The 26,089-nt window shown below is 45.8% G+C and overlaps 6 protein-coding genes across 6 annotated transcripts; 4 read left to right on the top strand and 2 right to left on the bottom strand.

The window, feature by feature from the left end:
* The first annotated feature begins 8,935 nt into the window (after window positions 1–8,935).
* LOC9654650 (pentatricopeptide repeat-containing protein At3g12770) lies at window positions 8,936–10,375 on the top strand. Its single transcript, XM_024688231.1, has one exon. It carries the CDS (start codon window positions 8,936–8,938, stop codon window positions 10,373–10,375), a length of 1,440 nt encoding a protein of 479 aa, XP_024543999.1.
* A 183-nt stretch (window positions 10,376–10,558) lies between these two features.
* On the top strand, window positions 10,559–12,122 carry LOC112351089 (hydroxycinnamoyltransferase 1-like). The gene is made up of 2 exons (XM_024688292.1): window positions 10,559–11,072; window positions 11,132–12,122. The coding sequence occupies exons 1-2, from the start codon at window positions 10,590–10,592 to the stop codon at window positions 12,008–12,010; spliced, it is 1,362 nt and encodes a 453-aa protein (XP_024544060.1). The 5' UTR covers window positions 10,559–10,589; the 3' UTR covers window positions 12,011–12,122.
* LOC9654455 (flavonoid 3'-monooxygenase) lies at window positions 12,118–13,680 on the top strand. The gene is made up of 2 exons (XM_002983268.2): window positions 12,118–12,987; window positions 13,043–13,680. The coding sequence occupies exons 1-2, from the start codon at window positions 12,142–12,144 to the stop codon at window positions 13,658–13,660; spliced, it is 1,464 nt and encodes a 487-aa protein (XP_002983314.1). The 5' UTR covers window positions 12,118–12,141; the 3' UTR covers window positions 13,661–13,680.
* Window positions 13,604–14,870, bottom strand: LOC9654649. Its single transcript, XM_002983147.2, has 5 exons — window positions 14,276–14,870; window positions 14,154–14,211; window positions 13,967–14,084; window positions 13,796–13,913; window positions 13,604–13,736 (listed from the first exon to the last, which is right to left on the bottom strand). The coding sequence occupies exons 1-5, from the start codon at window positions 14,756–14,758 to the stop codon at window positions 13,692–13,694; spliced, it is 822 nt and encodes a 273-aa protein (XP_002983193.2). The 5' UTR covers window positions 14,759–14,870; the 3' UTR covers window positions 13,604–13,691.
* On the bottom strand, window positions 14,769–16,412 carry LOC112351069 (pentatricopeptide repeat-containing protein At2g21090-like). The gene has a single exon (XM_024688230.1). It carries the CDS (start codon window positions 16,410–16,412, stop codon window positions 14,769–14,771), a length of 1,644 nt encoding a protein of 547 aa, XP_024543998.1.
* A 310-nt stretch (window positions 16,413–16,722) lies between these two features.
* LOC9654648 (protein MOR1) lies at window positions 16,723–25,950 on the top strand. Its single transcript, XM_024688291.1, has 50 exons — window positions 16,723–17,136; window positions 17,201–17,306; window positions 17,369–17,492; window positions 17,551–17,630; window positions 17,700–17,877; window positions 17,922–17,986; window positions 18,042–18,124; window positions 18,178–18,263; window positions 18,316–18,429; window positions 18,478–18,597; window positions 18,696–18,798; window positions 18,850–18,986; window positions 19,038–19,103; window positions 19,163–19,286; window positions 19,339–19,361; window positions 19,411–19,482; window positions 19,546–19,732; window positions 19,786–19,898; window positions 19,948–20,035; window positions 20,090–20,190; window positions 20,240–20,347; window positions 20,402–20,507; window positions 20,563–20,642; window positions 20,692–20,908; window positions 20,956–21,080; window positions 21,135–21,245; window positions 21,297–21,446; window positions 21,501–21,575; window positions 21,627–21,714; window positions 21,763–21,869; window positions 21,927–22,025; window positions 22,081–22,155; window positions 22,210–22,305; window positions 22,359–22,460; window positions 22,510–22,611; window positions 22,660–22,842; window positions 22,897–23,008; window positions 23,064–23,220; window positions 23,270–23,338; window positions 23,385–23,484; window positions 23,535–23,735; window positions 23,794–23,952; window positions 24,005–24,160; window positions 24,204–24,301; window positions 24,350–24,506; window positions 24,555–24,674; window positions 24,821–24,916; window positions 24,972–25,043; window positions 25,105–25,372; window positions 25,433–25,950. The coding sequence occupies exons 1-50, from the start codon at window positions 16,977–16,979 to the stop codon at window positions 25,780–25,782; spliced, it is 6,069 nt and encodes a 2,022-aa protein (XP_024544059.1). The 5' UTR covers window positions 16,723–16,976; the 3' UTR covers window positions 25,783–25,950.
* Window positions 25,951–26,089: the final 139 nt, after the last annotated feature.

Raw genomic sequence — 26,089 nt, 5'->3', positions numbered from 1 at the left:
CTGATAAATATGACCAACTTCATCACACGCCTAACAACGAACATCACGGCCATAACCACGTCCTCGCCCTTGTCTTTGGACTCAAGTAGCAACAGTATCAACCTCCATTGGAACAGGACCATCACCCATAGGAAGTGGAGCTGAAGGATGTGTAGCGAGAAGTGGAAGATGTGACGTTTCATAACGTTGTGTCAAGCAAAGAGCATCGTCAAGGGTGGCAGGAGCAAGTGCATGCACAAGTCCAACAAGATCTTGACAAAATGCTGGCCACAACATTCCTAGCTTAATCTGCTTTCACATATTTGGCTCCCACAAAACAAAAGACTGCGGAAACGAATACCAAATTGCATCACCGACTTAGATGGCCCTTGGCAAAGATGATGCAATTGTTAGAAGGCATCATCACAATTGTCGGCATGTCCGAATGCACGTTTGAAGACATCCGGGAGAACACTCCAATCCCCACGAATGGCTGCGCTCAAACCATTTGTAAACTCTTGAATTTGAACTTCCTGGGAGGTCACCCAGCCCAGTACTATTTAAACCCAAGGATGGTTAACCCCAAATATCCCAAAACCTTTAACTGATTGGAAAAGGGGGTGCATTCTTATTCATGGGCCCTTTCCCTTTATATTTGAACCCCGTCTTTCAAGTCCTTCCCTTTGGTTGCTTATAATCCACCACACTTTCCTGCAAGTTCACGCCCTCGTGAACGGAAGCTGAGAGCCGCAACTCTTCTGAGAGCTTTACTCTCTTGACACCTTACCCTTTGGGTCAAGCCCAGCGGGAGCAAACTGGATCTGCCAGATGTCAATCAACATGTGGTGTGATTCCCCTAGCTAACTAACAGAGTTGGACCCGAGACCCCTTTCATACCAAATATAAGCTCTTGAATTTGGATTTTTCGGGAGGTCACCCAACTCAATACTATTCAAACCCAAAAATGCTTAATCCCAAATATCCCAAGACCCTTAACCGATTGGAAAAGAGGGTACACTCTTCTTCATGGGCCCTTTCCCTTTATATTTGAACCCTTATGGATTGTCTTTCAAGTTGTTCCCTTTAGTTGCTTACACCATTGTACGACTATAACATTGTCCCTTGGAAACACGTGGGAAACTCACGCAAATGTCGAGCATCATCCCAAAAATGATATGTAGTAATCACCATGAAATGATCAAACCAATGGTACACATCATCCCTAGGATTCCCGCGAAAGAACTTCGGCCGAACACGAGGATTGGCACCAAGAGTAGGAAGAGTTGTACCACGTGCCATGAATGCCACCATCAACTGAGTTTGGTTGTTCAATTGCAAGTGCATAGCATCAAACAATTGTACTAACTGCTGCTCTAGAGTCAAAGGATGAGATTGCTAATCTGCCATGAAGATGAATGAAAAGGAAAGAGAAAAAGAAGAAAAATGACAAAAAGCTAGAAGGAAATGGAGATCTAGACAATGCAAAAAGCTAGATCTAAACCAAAATCCTGAAAGGAAAAAATAAAAGAAAGGAAATGGAAAAAGTTAAATCTAAACAATGCAAAAGCTAGATCTAAACCAAAATCCCAAATCTAAGCACTCCTCAAGGACAATCAAAGGTGCCCCTCAACTCCACCACTGTGAGTGTTTAGAATATGGAAAGGGAATATAGAAAATGTGCATATCAATTAGCCCAAAAACTCTAGTTTATATACAAGAGCAAGTGGTCCGGATTGAAACCAATTCGACGGCTACTAAAATCCTACTATGCTAATATTAGTATACGGCATCGTAGTCATACACTTGGCCCTCACATATATATATTACACTAATTATAGTATATAGACATACATTTGTTACTGGGTCAATCCATACTTGTTTAAACCCAAATTAAAATATCTCTTCAAACATTCACATTAGTGAAAGTGAGGGGCATTCTAAATTGTCTTTAGAAAGCAAAGCTTTTTTAGTAATACTTACTTAGTGTTTAGGATTGCACTTTTACTTTTTAAAGTATTGTTCATCTTTTCTTCTCTAGATCTATTATAACTTTTGATAAGATTTAGGATTGTATCTGTCTAATTTATTATTCTTTTGATTTTCATTGCATTCACTTCTTTTGCCATATCATGCCATTATTAATTGAAGAGGGTGTCACTCAAGGATGTTGATGATATATCATTATTGTCACCTAGCAACATTGTTCCTATAACTATATCCTCTTCAAATTAAACTTTTTATGCTATGAGGTATGATTGTGTTGGTGTTGCTCCAATCCTTAATCTTTTGCTATCTCCAGCTTTTATAGGATATAATTACATAGTGTTTTATGTTCTTGGTGTCTTGTCATCTCTCACTAATGTGAAGTGTGATCATAATATCAATTAAAAAGTTATAGATGATGTAGTTTGGTTATTGAATAATATTTGAGGGTCAAGTTTATAAGAAGATGATATTTATGAGCTTAAGTGGATTTTGTTGATGAGGAATTCAATTACTTTGAGGAAGTTTTAGAAATGAGTTGGAAATTACATTGGCTATATGTCAATCTTTCAATTTACTATCTAATCCTTTTTCTTTGCCTCCTACTCTTTCCTATTTTTTTTATTTTTTTTCTTAATCTAAGTTGCTTTCTCATATTCCTAATGTTTCTTCCTTATCTGTAGTGGATAAATTTAGATAGTGTAGCTATCACCCTTTCACAACTTGGTCACAATAATGAACTTCTTAGCCACAACATTGTTATAATTTATCTTTATGATTGTGTAGTTCAATTCCTTTACTAGTTTGATCTTCTTTTGCACACACTTCAAAATGAAAGAAATTATACCCTTGTACAATTTCTTTCTCTTGACACTTTCTTATTATTCTTATTTTTAATCTAGTGTTGAGTTAAGTGTTCTTAGTCCTCTTTAAATGATTTTGAGAATCTTATTTATATTTTATTGATGGAGTCTTAACTACCATATTTGTTTTTTGAGAGGTACTTAAGTTTGATCTTCACACATTCCCAAATGAAGTAGTGGAACATTTCAAAATACTTGTTCCTCCCATAGTGTACCATATTCACAATGGATTATAGACATGTTGTGTTATTATTGTACATATTCATTAGCATTTGCATTTCAAATCCAATGTTTCATAGTAGTTGACAAATCTATAATGCTTCATTCACTACTTTTGCTATTGCATTTTACTCAACCTCACATGTTGATAATAGCACTATTCATTGTTTTCGACTCCACTAAGATACAATAGCATTAGAGGATTTAAATATGTATTTAGTTATTGAAGGTCTTTAGCAAGATTAGTGTCAATCATCCCATATAGAACTAGTGTTCTTGCTCAATTTTTCCTTCTGACATCTTTAAATTCAAAGTAGAGCATCAAGGTTTACATGATGTAATTAAAGATTTGTTCCACCGCATACCAATGTCTCTTCCCCAGGTTTTGGGATGAATTGGCATATGTGAGAAATAATTGCTACTATATTGACTCACTATTGCAAGTTACATTAAAGCACCAACTATATTCTGATGTGGTAATCATATCATCTCCTTTTTCTCCCCATCAGAACATGGTTTGTCAGCTTTGAAAAGTCTATGGAACTATAGTGCCAGAATTGGGGCAACATGTGTAATAAAAAATCTATCATATTCTTTAATGAAATTAAAGGTATACTTTTATTGATGAATCTTGCAGTGTTTCTTGTCATAAGAAACTTATAGGCCAAGATAAAATGAAATTTTACCTAGATCTATCACCTAGAGCTATCTAGCAAGTTGTTCCTTTAGCCATCATAAATTCAATGTCTTCCTAGCCACAATGATATCATCACTATAGCTATAATTATTAACTCTTGGATACAAGAGTGTCTCTGCTTATGCATAAGTGAAACCAAATATTAGAAAAATTTGTTTATATACCATATCCGTGGGGATTGTTTAAATCCATGAATAGACCACTAAAGTTTGCTAAAAAAATTGTTTTTTTCCACACACATGAGGCTGATGTATATACATTAGGTGTTCTAACACGTTTTTAATGTTTATATGTTCAACTTCAATATCCAAATGGTTAACTATAATAAGAATTAGTCATATAGAAACCATTTTAACCACAAGTGAAAAAATTCTCATTGTAATTAATCCTGATTCATTGTATGTAGCATTTTGCTACTAACCTCACCTTATACTGATCAATCTCACTTAAATTCTTAGTACTTGAATTTGTGTACCCATTTACATTGTATAATCATTGCCTCCTTTGGAACATTTTGTGATGCTACAAGTTCTTTGTCCTAACTATGTTATGAATATTTATAATCCAATTGTACTCTTTCATACTTTGAAACTCGTCTTAAAAACTGTGCCTCATAATATTTATGTCAAAATTTTATATTTAGGAATTATTTTCTAACTGTGTGTTGTACCCTAACTACATTGCTACTTTTCAATGAAAACATTAAAGGCTGGAAAATGCTTCCTCTAGCATTGGCGGTGACTTATATAACTTGATCATATACCTCAAAGTATTCTTTGTTGGTTTTCACAAGCAAGAAGATCATCTGGGAAAAGTTCTTATTGTTGACATATTTTTAGATTTATCTTGTTCCAAGTCATCTGTTATTGTACCCTCAACATTCCCTATGTTGGAGTCATTAAAGAAATTACAATTCTCATTGATTTATATCTGGAATGGGGCCTTCTAGGGGTATAATTGAATCCTCATATTTGTTAGAACTGAATTTAAAAATATTTTGAATTTTTCTTGTGACTATATGAAAATATAGAGTATACTATAATTGTTTTACAAAAGAAAATAGTGCACCAAACGAACACCTTCTTTTGACTAACGATCCATACTTTGCCATCTTTTGTATTCTCACTATAATCTAGCATCATACATTTTGTTGATTGATCTTCCCACTTATTACATCTCTCTTCAGCTGAAACATATGCAAAACTTACACATCCAAACGCATGTAAGTATGCAAAAGAAGGTTTGGTACTTGTTTATATTTCTTGTAGTGTTTTTCTTAGTATGGCTTTTGTTGGAACAACATTTTGAATGTGCACGGTTGTATGTATAGCCTTTGCCTAGAAGGACGTTAGAACATTCATGGCTTTGAGCATCACTCTTGCTACATCAAGAATAGTAAGCATCTATCTCTCCTTAACCCCATTTTGGCTGTGATCATATGACATAGAGGTTTGGAGTGATATGCTACGTGATGTGAGGATAGTGTGGAATTCTGCAGAGAGAAGTTCTTATCCTCCATGAGCTTTGAGTTTCTAATGTGCATTCCAAGTGAGTTCTCCAACTCCTGAATCCACTCAAAAAACTTGTGAGGAATATCAGATTTCTACTTTAGAAAACAAACAGCAGTGATATGACTAAAATCATCCATAATTAGTAGAAAGTATCAAGTATTGATTGTTTAACGATTTTAATGGTGATAGTTCCTAGATATTGACATGAATCAAGTCTAAAACAAATTTACTAGTGGAAGCTTTCTTGAGCAATGGTTTCCTCTTCATTTTCATGTACAAGTAGCTTTCACATGAAAGTTTAGTATCCCCCCTACTAGCTAAGGTTGACTTGCCTAAAACTTGGATGTCCTAATTGTAGATGCCATAACTGTAAAATTGAGTCATCAGTAATAGAGACAACATTCACTTGGAGAATCAAGAGAAATAAAATAAAGGCCATTGTTAGCCATCGCTTGAACAATCCATGTGTGATGAGAATGAAATTTGTGGTTAAAACATATAAAATAGTAAAAATTTCAAGCTGAAAGCAAGGAAAAAAAAAAAGCTATTATTCTTAAAGCCTCACCACTTGCTATATGCAGAAATGCAGAAAATGTTTTAAAACTTATTTTTTGGAGGAACATTTTATTCAACATCATTTGGTGTGTAGTGCCGCTATCTAGAAGCCAATTTGAATTTTGAGATTTGCCCAGCTCAGCATAATCTGCAGACAGAGGATAAATTTTAAGAAAAAGAAATACTATTAAGATCGCCATCTTTCTCCTCTTTCATTTGCAATCCTTTTGGCTCAGATAGTTAATAGCAAAGTGTCCAAATCCACATCATTCATTGCAACAAACATTCCCATACATCAAACACACATGATCCACTAAATTCCATTTGCTCCCAGTTCTCTGTCTTTTGTTTGGCACCCTTCCAATCATATTGCCACTATATTCTCCTCCTTGTAATCACTTGAGCCATCCTTTCCTTGAAAAATGTCATTTATGTTAGTGTAGTGATGAATATTGGCAATAACTAGATTCAGCCCTGGATGGAGTTGATTTGTTTGAAGCTCAATCTTGGCCTTCTGATACTTCTAGGATCATGAGAGCTCCAGTCGCATTTGAGAATGTTGATTGTCATTTGATTAGACTCGTGAGCAAAGAAGAACTCCATATTCTTCATAGCGAATGAGGGTCATATGACAAACTGCCATGAGGCGTGACCTTGGATGCCACGTGGTACTGATGTGGAGAGAGCGAGGATTCACCATCCTCAACATTCCCACTGAAGCCTCGACTCTCACTCAAGACCTAGCTCGGTGCTGAAGAAAGCGATCATAAGCCAATGGCTTGGTGAAATATCAGCCACCATGTGTAGCACAGTATGCTAGCTCGAGAATCTCCTCTTTAGTCTTCTCATGAAGAAAGTGATGATAAATATCGAAATGCTTGGTGCGGCAATGGTAGCGAGGGTTAGCAGCCAGGGTGATGCAGCTCTGGTTGTCACACCACAGCCTCGTTGGACCTTGCTGAAAAATACCAATCTCCGCAAGTAGAGCCCTGAGCCAAACGAGTTCTTAACTGCGTGTGAGAAGTACTCAGCCTCTGTGCTTCAAGTTGCTACCATCGATTGCTGCTCAAGGATGCCCAAATTGAAAACCTAATCGGGATTTACGAGTTATCTGCCGCCCAATCAGCTGAAGCTTGGGACTGGTTCCCTATGCGCGTGGTCCACCGTAGGAATGGGGGCAGCAGGTGGATATGTCACAGGAATGGTCACAGAGCCTACTAGAAGCTCCTCAGGAGGATCTCCTACCGTTGAAGAGTCTCCCACAGTGTTTGGACCAGGTAAGCTGCGAGACGATCTGAGTAGGGGCTCTTTCTTGAAGTTCACATCCCTGCTGATGATCTCTGTGTAGCAGGATTTCAGAGATGCCAAGCAGCATGATCCAAGCTGTAACCCAAGAATTTACATTCAATGCTCTTTGCATCAAGCTTTCTTCGCAGCTGTGCAGGCACATGAGCCCAAGCTTCACAGCCAAAAATACGCAAGTGTGCCACCAAGGGCTTTCTGCCAGTCCAGGCCTCCTCAGGAGTTCTTCCATCCACAGCGGTTGTAGGTAATTAATTTTGGACGTAGTTAGCAAGGCTAATAGCGTCAACCCAAAAGGACTTAGGAAGGCCACTAACCTGTAGCATTGCACGTGCACTTTCCATCAACGTGTGATTCTTCCTGTTTTTCTGAGGAGAATATGCAACTGTGAATTCACAAAGAATGCCAGCCTCTTGGCAAACTCGATTGAACTCATTGAATGTGTACTCACCACCTCCATCACACCCGAGTCGTTTCAAGAGCTGCCCAGTTCGTGTCTCGTCAACAGCTTTGAACTGGAGAAAATGCTGTAAAGCTTCAGATTTGAAGCGTAGAAAATACACCACTGTGTAGCGAGAAAGATCATCGATAAATGTGAGAAAATATCGATAACCACCTCGTCCAAGCGTCTGCATGGGACCACAGATATCGGTGTGGACTAGCTCCATTTTCTCGCGAGCACGATGAGCACGACCAGCAGGAAACGGTTTGCGTGGCATTTTTCCAAACCCCTCGGGCATGTGGATTACAAGTGTGCCTGTTCCATGAACTGGGATGCTAGCCGAATTCCCCACGAGGACACGATCACCTGCGGTAGGGCGATAATCCTCCAGGTGAGAATCGTCACATACCATGTGATCTGTGGCGGCTGAGTCCAGAAAGAAGGAATTAGTCATTACAGAAACAGGAAAGGCCCTAGCAAGGATCATAAAACTTCGTTTTCTATAAGGTGGTGGGAGTTGTCACAAAACCGCTGATTGCAACACTACGCCCTCACCACTTATGGCATTTGGAGCCTTCGTCCCCGAAAGACGAAGAAGGAAACGAAGATGGGTCGTCAATCTTTCTCCGGCGGAGCAGCCTCAGCATGCTTCTCGCCAATCCAACCTATCCACTGCCACCACATCGACTGAATTGGAAGCTGACGCAGCCATTGGTCAGCCCCACCAATCCGCTCAATCGTCCCAAACGCTATCCAGTCTCGAAGGATTGCTCAGATCGCTCTCCCATTTGCTCCGATACCATGATCAGACTCATGAGCGAAGAAGAGCTCCATATACTTCATAGCGAATGAGACCACTCACTTCACTAGTAGCACTGGCTTCAATGAAGAGGGCGTCTTTCTCATTGCAAACCACAAGTCCATTCTCGCTTTCACTCACAACCAATCTGCCCGCCAAAGGGTAAAACTCCAGCAGCGCCTTGACAAAAGAGGTCTTGAGATTTGCTAAAACGGCCTCTAAGGAGAGATGAGGAGGAGGCTTTGGGAAGAAGAGAAGGTGAGTCATGTAAGGCACGAACCAGTGATCTTGGAAGAAGCGCCGAGGAGAGAGGACGTTTTAAAGCAGAACCGTTGGATTAATGTTATCAACTTTAATTTATTTTTAACGTGGCATCTACGTGGATAATTGACGAGGCGTCGATCTGCCACGTGGCAACCATTTTTCTTTTGTATGCAACTTGGATCCTCGAGGGCGTGGTGCGTAGCAGCGATAAAAGAATGCCGGCACCAGTGGCAAGCGAAGATCATCCGTGCATCGATCGCGCAGCTTGGATTCCATCGCGACACACTCCTCCCAAATCTCTTGGTGGCAATGTATGGCAAGATGGGGGATCTCGCGAGCGCGTGCGCCATTTTCCAGACGATCCATGCCAGGAATGTCGTCTCCTGGACGATCATGGCCGCGGCATTCGCCGCCAACGCCAGGTTCCGCGACGCCGTGCTGTGCTTCCGGTGGATGGAGCTCGGCGGCGTGAGACCCGACAAGCACGCCTTCACCACCATCGTGGAGGCGTGTACGGACGGCGCGCTTGGGCAGTACGGTATGGAGATCCAGGCGAGGATCATCGAGGCGGGGCTTGAATCCGATGTTTTCGTCGGCACCGCGATTGTACATATGCACGGGAAGCTTGAGAGAATCGATCGAGCCATCGCGGCGTTTGGTTGGATCAAAGAGAGGAACGTTGTCTCGTGGACTGCTATGATCTCGGCATTTGCCAATACTGGGCATTACAAAGAAGCGCTGGAGCTCCTCAAGAGCATGGATTTGGAAGGAGTGAAACCAAATTGTGTCACCTTTACTGTTCTTTTGGAGGCCTGTGCTGGTCTCGGGGATAGATTTTGCTGCGAGATTCTCCACTCCCGAATCGAGGGAAGCGAGAGCTCGATTTCTTCGGCAGAAACCGTGGTCTCGGCTCTCGTCTTTGCTCTCGGCAAATGCGGTCACGTCGATCGAGCCAGGCGCTCGTTCGAGAGATTGGAAGCGATGAACTTGGTGTCGCGAACTGCGATGATGGCTGCGTATGCGCAGAACGGGCATCACAGAGAAGCGCTCCAGCTCTTCTGGGAGCTCGATCTGGATGGGATCAAGCACGATGCGGTCTCGTTCGTCAGCGTGCTGGAGGCGTCCTCGAGCTTGCAGATGGCGAAAAGCTTCCACTCGCGGATCCTCGCCAGTGGGATTCGCGTGAGCGTCATCACCGGCACGGCGCTCGTCACCACTTACAGGAAGTGTGGAGCTCTCGGCCTCGCGAGATCCACTTTCGATGGCATTGCCGGGAAGAGCATCCTGTGCTGGAACACGATGATCTCCGCCTACGCGCAGCACGGCCACGCCATGGAAGCGCTCAAGCTCTTCAACGCGCTCAAGCAAGCCGGGGAGAGGCCCAACAGCATCACCTTCGTGAGCGCCATCGCGGCTTGCGGCCACGTTGGTCGCCTCGACGACGCGGTCTACAACCTCTCGTCGATGATCGCCGACTACCGGATCACCCCCTCGAGCGAGCACTTGGGCTGCATGATCGATCTCCTGGGACGAGCTGGGCGATTGGAGGAGGCCGAGAGAATGGTGGACAAGATCTCTCCCGATGACGCCGCGGAGAGAATCATGCAGTGGAAAGCGCTGCTGGCCGCTTGCAAAGTTCATGGAGATTTCAAGCGGGGTGGTCGAGTTGCGAGGAGGTTGCTGGAGCTGGATCCCGGGAGTGATGCTCCTTACGTGTTGCTCTTCAATCTCTACGTGGACAAGAAAGATAATCCAGGGTAGCGTTGCGTGGCATCGCAATCCCGTTTCACAGGAGAACTCGTAAGTTCTTGGCTATGGAGTCACTGTCATCTTTACACGCCAACTTTTTTGCCATAAAAGCTGAAGGTCACAAAGGAACACGTTTAAAGCAGTGTCGGTCGATCCACGAACAAAACGTGGGGCACTGGGAGATCTACGAGGTTAAAAGAGTAATCGTTTTGGAAAAGCCCACGAGATGGAATCCAAGCTGATCCACTCGAAAGTGGTGGTGAAGAACAGTTGCTTGGTTCCTCCACGGGAGAAGCTCGAGTCTCCTATTGCCAAGCTTATCCCCTCGGCTCTTTCGCATATGACATGGTTCCTGCCTTACAGAACTCGCTTTCTCTTCTTCAAGAATCCAGTCGATGATCCTCCTTGTTTCGACGACATTGTAGCGAAGCTTAAGGATTCCCTCGGCAAGGCGCTCACCGGGTTTTATCCCATCGCTGGGAGATTGCTGGTCAAGGAAGATGGCGGTGGAATGGAGCTTGTCTGCAATGGAAAAGGAGTGCTCTTCATCGAGGCGGTCGCGGGAGTCTCTCTTGACGAGCTTGCAAAGAACGAGGTGAATGGCCACTATGTGGGAATCCCGCTGAGAATGCTCCTGGATCTGGCACAAACTGGAGATCATCTTCTCAAGTGGCCATGGACTTTGGATCATCCTCTATTCATCACACAGGTAAGCAAGCAAGCATTCACAAAAGTATGAAAACGATTTCTCCTCTCCTGTGATGCAAGGTGACGAGATTCGCATGCGGTGGGATTTGCATCTCCGTGAAGTTCAATCACCAAGTCCTGGATGGGACCGGAGCATGGCACTTCGTCAAGTCGTGGTCCGAGATAAGCCGCGGCGAATCCCCGTCGCTGGAGCCGGTGGTCATGGAAACTCCATCCACCATCGCGATTCTCCCGCGCGACGAGAAGCTGGAGATCGAGCTCCCACCGGATTTCATGCTGTGGAAGAACTCGGACGTCGTTCGCAACTTCTCCGCCCCTCACGGCAACGATCCAAGCTCCACCACCGCCATGAAATGCTTCTCTTTCGCAAAGGAGGAGATTGGATCGCTCAAGCGGGAGAATCCCGGGCTCACCACCTTCCAGCTCCTCACCGCCCACATCTGGAGGGAGATCTGCCGCGCGAGGCAACTCCACGACCGCGAGTCAACGGCACTGTTCTTCGCGGTCAACTGCCGCGGGAAAGTCAAAGCTCTCCCGGCCGGCTACGTTGGCGAGGCGGCCATGATGGCTAGGACCTCCACCAGCGCTGGGGAGCTACTCTCCCACAAAGGATTGGAGCGAGGAGCTCGGCTTGTCAAGGAGAAGATCATCCAGAGCAGTGACGAGGAGGAGGTGAGTTTCTACTGCAAGTTGGTTGGATCTTCTCGCGGTGGCGAGTTTACAGTGATGCCGAGATTGGCGCTGGACAAGGATGTGAATGTCGGGAGCTCCTTCTACTTCCCGGTTTTCCAGGACTTTGGATTCGGCAGAGCTTGCGGAGTGGCCATCTTTCCCGTGATCGAAGATGGCAAAGTTTACTACTTCCCAGCGCGAAGAGAGGGTGATGTGATTGCTTACGTTTGCTTGGAGCAAGAAGTCATGAACAAGCTCCACCTTTGATAGTATAGCTTGATAGTCGAGTGCCAAACTAAAACAATGAAGATTCGATTCCACTCGAGTCTTGTCCAAAGAAGACAAAAGAGAAGGAGATAAAAAAACCCCTTTGGAGCCTTAGAACACTGTATACTCTCATGGAAGGCGCTTGGTTCTTAGCTCTAGCACTGCTCATCCTCCTCTGGTGGTCTCGCAATCTTCGAGCGCGTCTCAAGCTTCCTCCAGGACCATTCCCCTGGCCGATCGTCGGCTCCCTCTTCATCGTCAAGGAGCCTCTCCCCATCTTCTTCGCGGAGCTCGGCCGAAAGTATGGCCCCGTCGTCTACTTCAAGCTCGGAATGGTTCCCACCGTCGCCATCAACAGTGCCGCCGCCGCGAGAGAGGTGCTCAAGTCCCGCGACTTGGAGTTTGCGTCCCGGCCAGACCTTGGCAACCTCCGGCAGATCAGCTTCGACTACAATGATCTCGGCGTCGCGCCTTACGGGGAGACCTGGAAGCTCATGAGGCGAGTCTCGGCCACGCATCTCTTCACGCCCTCCAAGCTCAACACCACCGCTTCCGTCCGGCACCGGGAGGTGAAGGCGATGATCAAGAACATCTTGGACGAGGGGCCGGAAGTCGTAGATCTCACTGCTGCCACCAATGCCGCTGTTGTCCAAGGCGTCGTCAACCTTCTCGTCGGCACCGATGATAAGAGCCTGGGAATCGATGCACGGTCGCTCAATGGGATCTTCGAGAAGGCTGGCGAAGAGCTCTTGAATGTCAACCTCGGGGACCTCTTCCCGTTCCTCAGGCGCTTTGACGTTCAAGGCCTGGAGCGCAGGTTCAAGTACGTGGTGATGCCGCCGATCAAGAGCCTGATGGAGAAGATCATCGCGCACCACAAGAGCTCGTCGCGGGAAGTCGAGGACTTTGTCGACGTGCTCGTCAATCTCAATGGGGAGGATGGTCTCACCCACATCCAGACGATCGGGCTTCTCAGCGTAAGTCTTGTTCCTTCCTTGGTCGAGCCTGATCTTGGTTCTTCTCTTCTGCCAGGATTTCTTCATTGCCGGAATAAACACGTCCCAAACCTCCATCGACTTTACACTGGCCGAGCTAGTTCGCCATCCTGCTATCCTGTCCAGGGCTCAGAAGGAGATCGACCAAGTCGTCGGTTCATCTCGGCTCGTCCAAGAATCCGACCTTCCAAGGCTGCCTTATCTTCACGCTGTTATCAAGGAGAGCTTGAGGTTGCACCCGCCACTCCCACTGCTGCTCCCTCACCACAATCCCGCTGCTTCTAAGATCGGCGAGTACGACATTCCTGCTAAATCCACCATCTTCGTCAACGCGTGGGCTATCGGCCGGGACCCGTCAACCTGGGACAGGCCACTGGAGTTTGTGCCCGAGAGATTCTTGGAGCGAGATGTCAAGCTCACTGGAGATGACTTCTCGTTGCTGCCATTTGGTGCGGGAAGGAGGACCTGTGCTGGATACCTGATGGCCATGAGGATGCTTCCGCTCTCAGTCGCCACTGTGATTCAGGCGTTTGATCTGGCAACTCTCGAAGGACGAGAGGTTGATATGGGCGAGTCAACGGGCGGAGCGACACGCAGAAACAAAAATCTCATGGTTTCTGCAACGCCAAGGCTGGCTAAAGAGTTATACGCTTAGGAAGAGTTGTGTCGTAGAACCAACCTGAAGGCTAAATGTTTCCACCAGACTTGTATTCACCAATGCCGAGTAGATCCTGATCACAGCGATGTCAAGTCAATAAATGACATCATAGAGAAAATTTCAGAGAAGAACCTGGCAAGCTCTAGTCTTGGCTCTTGTTTCTGCTGTGCTTGGAATATCATGGTTTGGTTTAGAGAATCTCTTCTCTCTCAAGTCGCAAGACCCCCACCCGTCAGAAAACCTCCCGGATCTGCAAGTGTCTCGTACATACTATAGCAAAGGAAGAAAAACGGGCATACGTACTGCATAGACGCTCTGACCACAAACTCGGCACGAAGAACATTTGTGTTTTGATCATACTCGATTTTCCTCTCCTTGATCTCGAAAGAAATGCTGAAAAAGAAAGCGATCTTCCTCCATCCTGGCACACACGCATAAACGAGAGATTAAATCCTTGCTTCGGTTCAAGACGAGAAAGAAAAAAACTGACCAGACTTTCGAATGAATGGCTTCCCTTGCATCATGAGATAGTCTCCCTTCTCCAAGATCTAGCCGAGAAGAAAAGAGAAAAAAGCTGGTAAGGAAGTCACAGAAAGAAGAAATCATGGTTACCGCCATGGCTGCGTCCTGGAGCTGCCGAAAAACAGTCGAAGAAGGGATCTCCTGCTGTGGCATCCACGGCGAAACGTTGTGATTGGTAGTGCTGGGTTGCTGGTTCTCGTTTTGATTCGTCCAGGAGGAGCTTGGACGCCCAGCGTCGCGAGCCACGATACTCCCAAGATACGAGCTTTGCTTTTGCCTGACTGGAATGTGGCCATCGGGAAAATGCGACTGCTGGCGCTTGAGAGAGGGAGGGGCGATGGCGTCGGATCTAGCAGCCATGCGCGGCACAATGTAGCCTAGTCCTAGCCCCGGCTGCTGCTGCGGAGAGGGCGGGAGCTCCACGAGTGGATGCCGCCGAGCGGGAGGAGATTGCTGCTGCTGGAATCGAGAGGAAACAACAATCGATCTGTCCCCGCCATACCTCGCAGCAGCGGCGCTGTCGATCGCGGCCCAGAGCTCCGCGTCGCCAAAATCTTCCTCCGCCATCGCCATCGCCAGCGCGCTAGGGTTTCTTGGACTTCTTCCTCCACATATTTGAAATCATCACGTATGGCGAGGAGCTTCGCTCCTTGCCATTGATGCCAAAGAGCTCCATCGCCGCCGCGGCTCCATCCTCGGATTTCCCATGCATCTGGCACGCATTGAGCAAGATCCTCCACGCCACCGCATCGGGCTCGAACGGCATCGTGTTGATGAGATCCTCGGCCTCGAACAGCAGCCCCGATCGCCCCAGGAGATCGATCATGCACAGGTAGTGATCCAGCTCCGGCCGGATCTTGTAATCCTGGACCAGGGAGGTGAAGCAGTGGATTCCATCCTCTAGAACGCCGCTGTGGCTGCAAGCGCCCAGGATTATCATGAAGGCGATCTCGTCCGCTTCCACTCCCTCGGCTTGCATCACGAAGAAGACGCGCATCGCCTCATCGACATCGCCCTGCTGTGCGAAGGCGATCATCACGCCCGTCCACGATACCACATTCTTGCGCCGGATTCCCCCGAAAATCCCCATCGCCTCGTCGATCCGGCCGCAGCGCACGAAGAAATTCACGAGAGAATTCGCGACCGCTACGTCGGCGTCCATCCCACACTCGCGGAGGCTCCAATGTACGGCACGGCCCTGAGCCATGGCGCCCGTGTCCGTGCAAGCGTCCACGGCGATGACGGCCGATACCGTACACGGCTGTGCACCGTCCAGATCCATGCGCCGGAATAGATCGACGGCCGTGTCGCCCTGCCCATTCTGGGCATATCCCGCCATGAGGGCATTCCACGAGATAGCGTTCCTCCACGGCATCTCGTCGAACATTCCCTTGGCCGTGTCGAGATTCCCTTTCAGGGCATATCCCTGGACCATGGCCGTGGCCGCCACCACGTTCCACTCGGGCAGCGCACGGAAAAGATTCCCAGCTTGGAGCATATGCCCGTTCACGGCATATGCCGATATCATGGCGCTCCAAGATACCTCGTTCTTGCCCGGCATCGCATCAAACACACGCCTCGCGTACTCTGTACGGCCGCATTTTCCGTGCATGTCGAGCAGCGCAGTCGCGACCATGACGTCAGCGAGGTACCCGGTGGTGACGATCTGGTCGTGGAGGATCCTGCCCTGGTGCCAATCCCCGAGCTTGGAGCACGCGTTTAGAATGGTGATGAGCGTCACCTTGTTGGGCCGGAGACCCTCCAAGTTCATGGTGAAGTAGATCCCGAGGGCATCTCTGGGATGCCCGTTCTGAGAATAGGCCGTGATCATTCCGTTCCATGTGACAACATCCAGGTCGGGCATCTGGGCGAAGAGGCATCTCGCCTCGTTAAGATGCCCGTTCTGGGCATATGCCGTGATCATGATATTCCAGGAATGCGCGTTTGGGGCGGACATGGAATCAAAGACCTTGCGGGCATCTTCCACACTGCCGCATCTTCCGTACATGTGAATGACGTGGTTCGTGAGGAATCTGTTGTGGACGTGGCCATTGGTTTGGATGTGCGTGTGGACGAGCCTTCCGTCCTCGAGGGATTTGGAATCTCCACACTGCTTGAGGAGTTTTGCGTAGTCCGTGTAGTCGATTGATCGATCTTGCTCCATTCGGGCGAGGGCTTGCTGGAGTTGGGGATTGGCAGTAAGGCTGCCTGGATCAAACACCACCATCATCGTTTTCCCGAAGAGATCGACAGTCGACCCACCAAGAAAAATTAGCTCTTGTTCTTCAGTGAAAGCGAAGTCCCCTTAGCTATTGGTCGTGATCGAGAAAACTACACGCCAGCGTTTGCGATTTCCATGGCCTCTCATAGCAAGAAAAAAAGAATAAAGTATCTCGATGGGCCACTCCGTACAACCAGAGCGGCCACCAAATGCTTGTGGCCCAAATGGCACCGCCGAGGGCCGTGACACGATCTGGAGCGTCGGATGCGGTGCATCGACGGCTGTGCGCCGCCTGGGAAGAACAAGGTCATTAGATTTCGGCATTTCTAATGCTAGGCTAACGTTTGTGTGTGTTGGGCCGGCCTCCATTCTTTTCCCTCTCTTTTATTGCGTCCTAGGGTTCCAGGATCCGGCAGGCGAGGCAGGTAGGCGCCATCGATCCAGGCGCATCGCACAAGATCCTTGGAGCGCAGCGAATTCGGCAGTCGATAAGCTGGTTTCTTCCGGCGATCCGGCTGCCGGAGCTCTGGAGAAAGGGTTTTGAGGTGGATGTGAGGAAGATCTACGGCAATGTCGGAGGACGAGAAGCTCCTCAAGGAGGCGAAGAAGCTGCCGTGGGAGGACAGATTGACGCACAAGAATTGGAAGGTTAGGAACGATGGGTGCATCGATCTTGCGGGCGTGTGTGACAGCATTATGGATCCTAAGGATCCACGGCTGCGGGAATTCGGTGAGTTCTAGTTCTTCTCCCACGCACATTTGGGTTGCTCAACAGTAAGTTTTCGTGATTCCAGGGCCTTTATTTAAAAAGAGTGTGGCCGATTCGAATGCTGCGGTACAAGAAAAGGCGTTGGATGCTTTGATAGGTTTTCTGAGAGCTGCCGACGCTGATGTTTCTAGGTACTGCTTTTGTTTTTCTCTTCCTTGGCCTTTCAGGTTTGGAAATTCTTTTCGTCACCCAGGTATGCTAAAGAGGTTTGCGATTCTATTGCGGCCAAGTGCCTCACTGGCCGTCCGAAAACCATTGAAAAGGCACAAGCGGCATTCATGTTGTGGGTGGAGCTTGAAGCATCGGATGTTTTCCTGGTTGGTTCTAGTTCTCTCTCTGCAGGTTTGGTTGTCATCATTTTTTTTTTCCTTTCAGGATACGATGGAAAAAGCTATTAAGAACAAGGTAGCGAAGGCTGTTGTGCCAGCGATTGATGTTATGTATCAAGCTCTCAGGTTGGTGATGGCAGCATTCCTTTTCGTAATAGAGGTTTTTTCTTGAACCATCTGCTTTCTTGAATGCAGTGAATTTGGGACTAAGATAATTCCTCCGAAAAGGATACTTAGAATTCTCCCTGAACTTTTTGATCATCAAGACCAGAATGTAAGAGCTTCGGCCAAGGGACTAACTATAGAGTTATGCCGGTGGATAGGAAAAGACTCCGTCAAATCCATTCTCTTTGAGAAAATGCGAGATACAATGGTAATCAATCTCCTCTGTTGTAGTTGCTAATACTTACGTCACAGAAAAAAGAGATAGAGGCTGAGATGGACAACGTAACAGGCGTCTCAAAACCGACGCGCAAAATAAGGTATTAAGTTATCTCGTTTGAAACCTGAGACTCAAGATTATCTCGTCTATGCCAGATCCGAGCAGACGAGAGAGGTTGAACAAGAGGCAGCAATAGAATCGCCGGGTGCCCCGCCAGCAGATGAAGCGTCCCCTACTGGTAATTGAAAAAACGTTTGTTTGCTGCTTACAAGTGCGATGCATGTTATACAGGAGTGCAAGATATAGACGAATATGATCTGGTCGACCCTGTCGACATTTTAACTCCACTGGGAAAGTCATCATTTTGGGATGGAGTGGTAAGCAAGCTGAATAATGGCCTAGGTGATAATGCATGTTCCTCCTTTTCAGAAAGCTGCAAAATGGTCTGAGAGGCGCGATGCAGTTGCCGAACTTACTAAGCTTGCGTCTGCAAAAAGACTTGCTGCTGGCGATTACACAGAAATTTGCCGTACTTTAAAAAAGGTAACAGATTGTGTAAGCTGCCTGATGTTATCTGACAATGGTTTTCAGCTTATAACGGATGTAAATATTGCGGTTGCTGTGGAGGCTATTCAAGCAGCTGGAAATCTTGCTTCAGGTCTCCGTAAGGACTTCACTGTTTGTTCAAGAATTCTGCTTCCTGTTTTGCTGGTAACGATGTTAGTAAAGGACTTTCGAAGTCCATCGTTGTAGCGGTTGTGCTGATCCTTTTTTGCGCTTCTTTCGTGTTTTTTTTTTTGGATGAACAGGACAAGCTTAAAGAGAAAAAACAATTGGTGGTCGATGCATTGATGCAAACTCTTCAAAGCATGCACACAGGTGGTTGTGTGGCTCTCGCGGATGTAATCGAAGGTGAGCCAGACCTTGAATTAAATTTCACGAACACTGACCTTAGAATACCAGATGTCAGAGTGGCTACAAAGAATAAGGTTCCTTCGGTGCGGTCTTCGTGTTTGAACTGGGTGACATTCTGCATTGAGAACAATACCAAGCTCACTGTGATGAAGTTACACAAAGATTACGTTCCCATTCTTATGGAGGTACTATGGTCGCTGCAATATGCTATATTTTACTTGAAAAGGTTTCTTTAGAGCTTAAATGATGGGACTCCAGAAGTACGGGATGCAGCGTTTTCGGCACTTGCTGCTTTTGCAAAAGTGGGATAATCAGTTCGCTCGTTTGTTTAGAGACTAATGTCCCTTCTCCCGTCTTTCAGCACTTGGGCATGAAGCCACTTGAACGTTCTTTAGAAAAACTTGATGAAGTCAGAAGAAAGAAGCTGACTGAAATGATTGGTTCCGGTCCCGGTTCGAACACTTCTACGCCTAGCTCCACTTCAGGTAGCACTGCTTAGATATTTTGTGGCAACTTAACATTTATTCTTTCCTATAGTCGTGGCCAGGAGCACAGATGAAGTAAGTGTTTACTTAAACTCGCGACTTAATTTCTCACACGTGATTTTAGAATTCGGAAGCAGTTGTTAAAAAGTCCGCTGCGAGTTTGTTGTCTGGCAAAAAGCCTACTGCTCCAACCCAGGTATCACCGATTACGTGATTTTGTTGAGTAGAAGCTAACATAAACTACTTGTCCTTGTGCTAGAGTGTGAAAAAGACTGGGTCAACGAAGGTAACTGTCTCGAAAAAGGGAGATGCTACAGTGGAAGCAAACGACGATATTGAAGTCGGCGAAATGTCTCTAGAGGAGATTGAGTCGAGAGTCGGAAGTATTGTGCAGCCAGAAATAATTGAGAACTTAAAAAGCGCTGTCTGGAAGGAACGCCTGGAAGGTTTGGATTTCGTTGACTATATTTCTGTATATTCTGAGCCTGTTCTTTTTTAGCTATGACTTCCCTTAAAGAAACTGTGGAGGGGTTACCTGAGATCAACAAAGATAGTGAAATTCTAGTGCGACTCCTTTCCGTACTTCCTGGCTGGGCTGAGAAAAATGTCCAGGTATTTTCTTACTGTTCAAAAACTCTTTACACAAACGTGTTTCTTTCAGGTTCAGCAGAAAGTTATTGAAGTTGTCTGCCATATAGCAGAGAGAGCAACAAGTTTTTCCAAGAAAGCAGTTATGCTTTGTTTACCTGGTAAGACGGACTTTGTTATCTGTTGAAGTCCGAACTGAGGCCTCGGATCGTCAGGATTGGCTGAAAGATCGTCGGATATCAAAACACGAGCTCAAGCTACTAGGTGCCTTACCGTATTTTGTGAAGTCGCGGGACCAAATTTTGTATTTGATAAGGTATCTGTTGTTGATTTTTTTTATGTTATTGATCCAGGGGTGCTTGCAGATGTATAAGATTATGAAAGAGCACAGAAATCCCAAAGTTCTCAGCGAGGGATTGTCATGGATGATTACTGGCATCGAGGACTTCGGCATTAGCCATATTAAGTTGAAGGTAACTGTTGCTTCAGTTTGTGGATATGGTATTGATGCTCGACTTGTGATGCAGGACTTGATAGAATTTTGCAAAGATGTGGGATTGCAGTCTAGTGCACCTGCCACAAGGAATGCAACTATCAAGCTTATTGGGGTTCTTCACAAGTTTGTTGGGCCAGGTTTTTCAGACAATGATGTTGAATATAAAGCTTACGTTTTTAAGTTCTGTTTCAGGCTTGAAGAATTTTTTGACGGATGTGAAACCTGCTCTTCAAAGTGCTTTGGATACCGAATATGAGAAAAATCCCTATGAGGTAGTACAGACCCTTCACGATTTCTTCATTGATGTCGTAAATGTTTCAGGGTCCCGCTGCCCCGAAAAGAACAGTCCGTGGCGCTGATGACGGAGCTCCTATTGCTGGAAGTGATGGTTTACCGCGTGAAGATGTCAGCGGGAAATTGTCAGCAACTTTGATGAAAAACCTTGGAAGTCCGGAATGGAAGATTCGGCAGGAGTCCATAGAAACTGTAAACCGGATAATTGAGGAGGCGAACAAGAGAATCCAAGCGACCGGGACAGGTAATTTCTGCTGACTTTCATGATATTCGCTAATTTCTAGTTTTCAGGAGAATTGTTTGGAGCTTTGAAAGGACGGTTGAATGATTCAAACAAAAACCTTGTGATGATGACACTTTCGACTCTTGGAAGTCTAGCTGCAGCAATGGGTCCTGCTGTTGACAAAAACAGTAAGGTTGGTTATGTGCTTTGTTTCGTTATAGAGACGACAATTTTTCCGCTGGTGCAGGGTGTTCTCGCGGACGTTCTAAAATGTCTAGGAGACAATAAAAAACTTATGCGAGAAGCAGTTATCAAGACGCTGGATGGATGGGCCGAGGTTTTGCAGCTTGATAAAATGGTACGATTCTTTACTTCAATCTTTATGTTTCCTAACAACGTACATTTTCAGCTACCATACATTGTTCCTGCTCTGATAGATGCTAAGCTATGTGCTGATGGCCGAAAAGATTTGTTCGATTGGGTGACAAAACAGTTGACAAAATGTGTCAGCTGTTCCGAGCTGACCCATCTTTTGAAGCCAATCTCCGTAGGACTACAGGTTTGTATTTCCTTTTGTGCACTGCCGAGCTGTTTGAAAGTGCATTTTGATCAGGATAAATCTGTAGAAGTTCGTAAAGCAGCAGACGCAGCCTTACAGGAGCTACTTCGAGTTTGTGGTTTTGACGCGGTAACTTGTTCTGTATATTTGTCTTGTGCATTTCCTGATAACTCTTGGCAGATCAATAAAGCATCAAGAGAGTTGCATGGTTCTGCACTCGCGGCGGTCCTTCCAATCTTAGAAAAGCAAAGATCTCCCGGAGCAATCGGTACATATATCTCTCTATAATTATTCTCACGCTAACCTCGATACGCAGATGCCTCCGAGGACAGAGCGGGGTCGAAAGGCAATCTTCCGAAGACTGGAAAACAAACTAGTAACGGTCCAGAACGTCCTGCCGCTAAAGCTCCTCCAAGGGGAACAGTAAGTATTTTTTGCTCGCCGTAATACTTTAATGTCTTGCTTTTGACGGGGAATCAGAAAACTGTTGGAAAAGTAACAAAGCAAGCTGCAGCAATCGCTGCACAAGATGCTGCTGTACAGGGCCAGGCACTTTTCAACATGAGAGACTCGAATAAGGTCTGAAGCCTTTTACTGTCTGAAATCCTTTGTAATTTGACAAAGCCTTCTGCAGGAAGAGCGCGAGCGGTCAATTCCTCGCAAGTATAAATTTGAGGAGCCTAGGCCAGAACAAATACTTGAAGTTGAGGTATGCGGTATCTTATGCATCGATATTATTTTTATGTTACTCTTTAACAAGCAGGCGGACGTTATGAAATACTTCAGGGAGGATCTCCATCGAAGATTACTGAGTCCGGATTTTAAGAAGCAAGTTGATGGGCTGGAGCTTCTGCAAAAGGTGTGAAATTGTGTTTTATTTTCTTACAATTCTAATAATCTTGCTTCCCGCAGGCAATTCCTACGCACACTAAGGATATTGCAGAAATTTCAGATATACTTCTTCGCTGGATTGTTTTACGTTTTTGTGAATCCAATACTACGTGCCTTCTGAAGGTAATTTTATCTTAAGACTGCTTTTTTCTTGGGTAAATGTAGTTTTCAGGTGCTAGACTTTCTGCCAGAATTGGTGGAGGCTTTAAAAAATGAAGGCTATGCACTAACAGAATTTGAGGCTACAATTTTCTTACCTTGTCTTGTTGAAAAGGTAATTGACATTTATGCTTGCGAGTTTAGCTGAGCATGTTTCCTGCAGTCTGGTCATAATATTGAAAAGGTTCGGGAAAAGATGCGGGAGCTGATGAGACTCATCTGTTGCATCTACCCTGCATCAAAGCTATTTACGTACATTTGCGAGGGCCTTCGATCAAAGAACAACAGAACTAGAATCGAAAGTGTCGATCACATTGGTTTTATGGTTGATCGCTATGGCGTAGAGGCAAGCCCATAGTCTTCTGCTAGATGTATTATTAACTCATTGTTTCTTTTGCAGATTGCGGGTCCGAATAAGGCTCTGCAATCGGTTGCTGCTTTGACAACTGAACGGGACGGCGATTTGCGTAAGGCTGCACTGCAAACACTTGCAACTGTTTACAAAATAATGGGTATGTGTCATATTCTTTGCTTGCTTTCGAAGGTTTCATCTTTTGTGTCATGTAGGCGATGACGTCTGGAGATATTTAGGAAAGTTGTCGGACGCACAGAAGAGCATGATTGATGATAAGTTCAAGTGGAAGGCCCGTGAAATGGACAAGAGGAGAGAGGGAAAACCGGGAGAAACAAGGGCTGCCTTACGGCGTTCAGTTCGTGAGAATGGGTATACCTTTATACTTTTTAATGTGCGCCTGCTCACATATTCTGTTCAGGAACGATGCTGTTGAACAAAGTGGGGAGGGCACGTCAAGACCCATCACTGCACCACCTGTACTTCTAAGGTCAGCAAGAAAATATTCTCATTTATTGACATTTCGGCTGTTGTAGGGGTAATGAACACTTCGAATTGGCATCCGCCTCGCCGGCTGGTCCTTCAGATTGGAGCGAGGCTCTGGACACGATAGAATTTGGTTCTTCACCAGAGCAGGTAAGTCTTCAATGAATGTTAACTTACACGTACACGCATGGTTTGGTCAGGTTGTGGAAGGGATGAAGCTCATTTGTCACGAGCTAAGTCAAATGGCTGCCGATATGGAAACCAGCTTGACAGATGATTTTGCAAAAGACGCAGATCGTCTTGTGCGAATTTTAACGTTGAAAGTAACTACGACGTTCAACATGGGACTTGGTGGTGCCTCCTCAAGGTCTTGCAAATACGTGTTAAACACGCTAATGCAGGTATGTTGCACATGCGTCCGATTTTACGTGCTGTACTAACATTATTATTTTGTCCTAGACATTTCAACTTAAAAAGCTTGCTCACGGCGTAAGAGAAGCAACCTTGCATAGTCTGATTACAGAACTTCTTCTGTGGTTACTGGATGAAAGAGTTCCATTAATGGACGACGGCAGCCAGCTCTTGAAAGCGCTAAATGTTCTAATGCTCAAAATACTGGTATGGTCGTTGCTGTAGCATCATGAATTTAACCTTGTGTGTGCCTATGCAGGAAAATGCTGGTCGCACATCCGCATTCGTTGTGTTGATACGTCTTCTACGGCCTTTAGAATCTAGATGGCCTGGTGTAGCATCCGAAGAAGCAGCGGCTACGAGAGGGCAAAAGTTTTCAGATCTTGTCGTAAAATGCTTGATCAAATTGACAAAGGTATACTCGAATCTTTTATATCTTTACTGAGTGGGATTGTCAGGTCCTTGGCTCAACTATTTTTGAGGTGGACCTTGATCGCCTACTGCAAAGTATTCATGAGTATCTTCAAGAGCTAGGGATGGAGGAAATACGGAGACGGTAGTATACATGTTTTTAGTTTTCTCGTTCGAACTTTTATGATTGCAGAGCCGGAGCCGATGATAAGCCTCTGCGGATGGTGAAGACTGTTCTTCACGAACTAGTAAAGCTTCGTGGAACAGCCATTAAGGGTCACCTTTCCATGGTGCCAATCGACACAGAACCTCAACCTATCATTCTTGCTTATATTGATCTCAATCTCCAAGTAAGCTTGCTTGTGGTTGTTGTATAGTTTTCTTACAATCTGTTACAGACATTAGCGGCTGCGCGAATGCTCACTCCAACTGGTCCAACTGGCCAAACACATTGGGTTGATTCATCGTCAAATGGGCCGGCTTCTCCTGCTGGTCATACGGCTGAGGCACAATTGAAAGTAAGCAGAGTGCGATTGCACGAGGAGAGTGCACGACATCCTACGTAAATTTCTCTAGCTCTGTGCATAATAGAACTTACATCAGCGAAGCCCGTTCTCTTTCCAGTTTCATCCGCTGATCGGTACTTTCGTTTTTGTTTGCACAGCAAGAGTTAGCAGCGGTTTTTAAAAAGATTGGAGACAAGCAAACGTGCACGATTGGGTTGTACGAGTTGTATCGTATAACTCAGTTATATCCTCAGGTATAACCTTCGAATTCATATGGGGTAACGCTAACTCGCTTGTTACTCTGTCCAGGTGGACATTTTCTCTCAGCTGCAAAATGCTAGCGAGGCGTTTAGAACGTACATAAGAAATGGTTTAGCACAGGTAAGAATGTTGTCGTTCGTTCTCTCGAGTTCTGAGCCTTGTATATTTCTCTCTTGCCAAGATGGAGAAGAGTGTTGCCGCGGGAAGAGCACCAACAAGCATTGCTATGGTCACTCCACCCCCGGCATCGCCTCCAAGCCACAGCTCGCCAAAGATGGTATCGTCGGTTGTGCCGATCAGCAGCCGTGTCCAGCCTCTTGGGCTGGATAACAACGTAAACTACAACTACAGGGAGGAAGTAGAAGCTCCAGCCGAATCAGACACAGCAGAGCTGAAAAAGATGGTGTTCATAAACACGCCAAAGAGTTACGAGAGTCCCCTCCCGTCAGGTACTCCCACTTTCTCGTTTTATTGATTCTAGAAACCTTTGTCTTCTTTCATACTTCCAGGCGATGTCCAACCGGTGTCTACTCCAAGCTCTGGAACTTTGGACGCCATCAGGGAACGGATGCGAAGCATTCAGGCCGCGGCCACGGCTGCTGTTGGAGCCGGCTCCATTCCTTCTCCGACCGCCGCGGCAATCACGATCCCGAATGGCTCCTCGCCATCGTTTAGTCGAGGCTATGGCTCGGAAGTGGTGGTCTCCCAGCAGCAGCAACAGCAACAACATGAAGTAGCAGCCGAGAGTGGAGAAGTATCGACGGCAGTGGTGGCGGTGGACGACAGTGCTCTCTCGGGATTGCAAGCCAGGATGGAGAGGCTGAAAAGTGGAGGAGCTATGGATTCAGCATCGTTCTAGGAGAGCGATGGAAAGAACCAAGCGAAGAACACGAAGAACACAAAGAAGAAACGAATCACGAGCTTGGCATCAAGAAGACTTCTCACTCCATAGCTTGAGCTTTGAGCTTCTAAGCTGTACATACTCTACCACCAATATCGAAAGAAGATCGAATCGATTCGAATATTCTACGTTGTTTAAATATTTTAGGGTTAAAAGTATTAATCTATCCGATTCGAATATTTAATGAGATTAATTTTATCTGGAGAATATTTATTAGGGTAGAACATCTTGTAAAAAAAGTGGATTAGAAGCAACGGTCCATTCC

The sequence above is a fragment of the Selaginella moellendorffii genome, unplaced genomic scaffold (assembly GCF_000143415.4).
Source record: "Selaginella moellendorffii unplaced genomic scaffold, v1.0 SELMOscaffold_57, whole genome shotgun sequence".
Taxonomy (NCBI): domain Eukaryota; kingdom Viridiplantae; phylum Streptophyta; class Lycopodiopsida; order Selaginellales; family Selaginellaceae; genus Selaginella; species Selaginella moellendorffii.
This window is presented reverse-complemented; position numbering and strand designations above follow the sequence as displayed.

What these genes read in the sequence shown, in the direction of transcription:
- LOC9654650 (XM_024688231.1), top strand. Translation starts at nt 8,936, where the DNA reads ATGGGGGATCTCGCGAGCGCGTGCGCCATTTTCCAGACGATCCATGCC.
- LOC112351089 (XM_024688292.1), top strand. Translation starts at nt 10,590, where the DNA reads ATGGAATCCAAGCTGATCCACTCGAAAGTGGTGGTGAAGAACAGTTGC. An exon ending in ATCCTCTATTCATCACACAG is followed by an intron (nt 11,073 to 11,131) that starts GTAAGCAAGCAA and finishes CTGTGATGCAAG; the next exon opens with GTGACGAGATTCGCATGCGG.
- LOC9654455 (XM_002983268.2), top strand. Translation starts at nt 12,142, where the DNA reads ATGGAAGGCGCTTGGTTCTTAGCTCTAGCACTGCTCATCCTCCTCTGG. An exon ending in AGACGATCGGGCTTCTCAGC is followed by an intron (nt 12,988 to 13,042) that starts GTAAGTCTTGTT and finishes CTCTTCTGCCAG; the next exon opens with GATTTCTTCATTGCCGGAAT.
- LOC9654649 (XM_002983147.2), bottom strand. Translation starts at nt 14,758, where the DNA reads ATGGCGATGGCGGAGGAAGATTTTGGCGACGCGGAGCTCTGGGCCGCG. An exon ending in GCCATTCATTCGAAAGTCTG is followed by an intron (nt 14,085 to 14,153) that starts GTCAGTTTTTTT and finishes CGTGTGTGCCAG; the next exon opens with GATGGAGGAAGATCGCTTTC. An exon ending in CCAAGACTAGAGCTTGCCAG is followed by an intron (nt 13,737 to 13,795) that starts GTTCTTCTCTGA and finishes CGCTGTGATCAG; the next exon opens with GATCTACTCGGCATTGGTGA.
- LOC112351069 (XM_024688230.1), bottom strand. Translation starts at nt 16,412, where the DNA reads ATGGTGGTGTTTGATCCAGGCAGCCTTACTGCCAATCCCCAACTCCAG.
- LOC9654648 (XM_024688291.1), top strand. Translation starts at nt 16,977, where the DNA reads ATGTCGGAGGACGAGAAGCTCCTCAAGGAGGCGAAGAAGCTGCCGTGG. An exon ending in TTCTGCTTCCTGTTTTGCTG is followed by an intron (nt 18,598 to 18,695) that starts GTAACGATGTTA and finishes TTGGATGAACAG; the next exon opens with GACAAGCTTAAAGAGAAAAA. An exon ending in CACTTGCTGCTTTTGCAAAA is followed by an intron (nt 19,104 to 19,162) that starts GTGGGATAATCA and finishes CCCGTCTTTCAG; the next exon opens with CACTTGGGCATGAAGCCACT.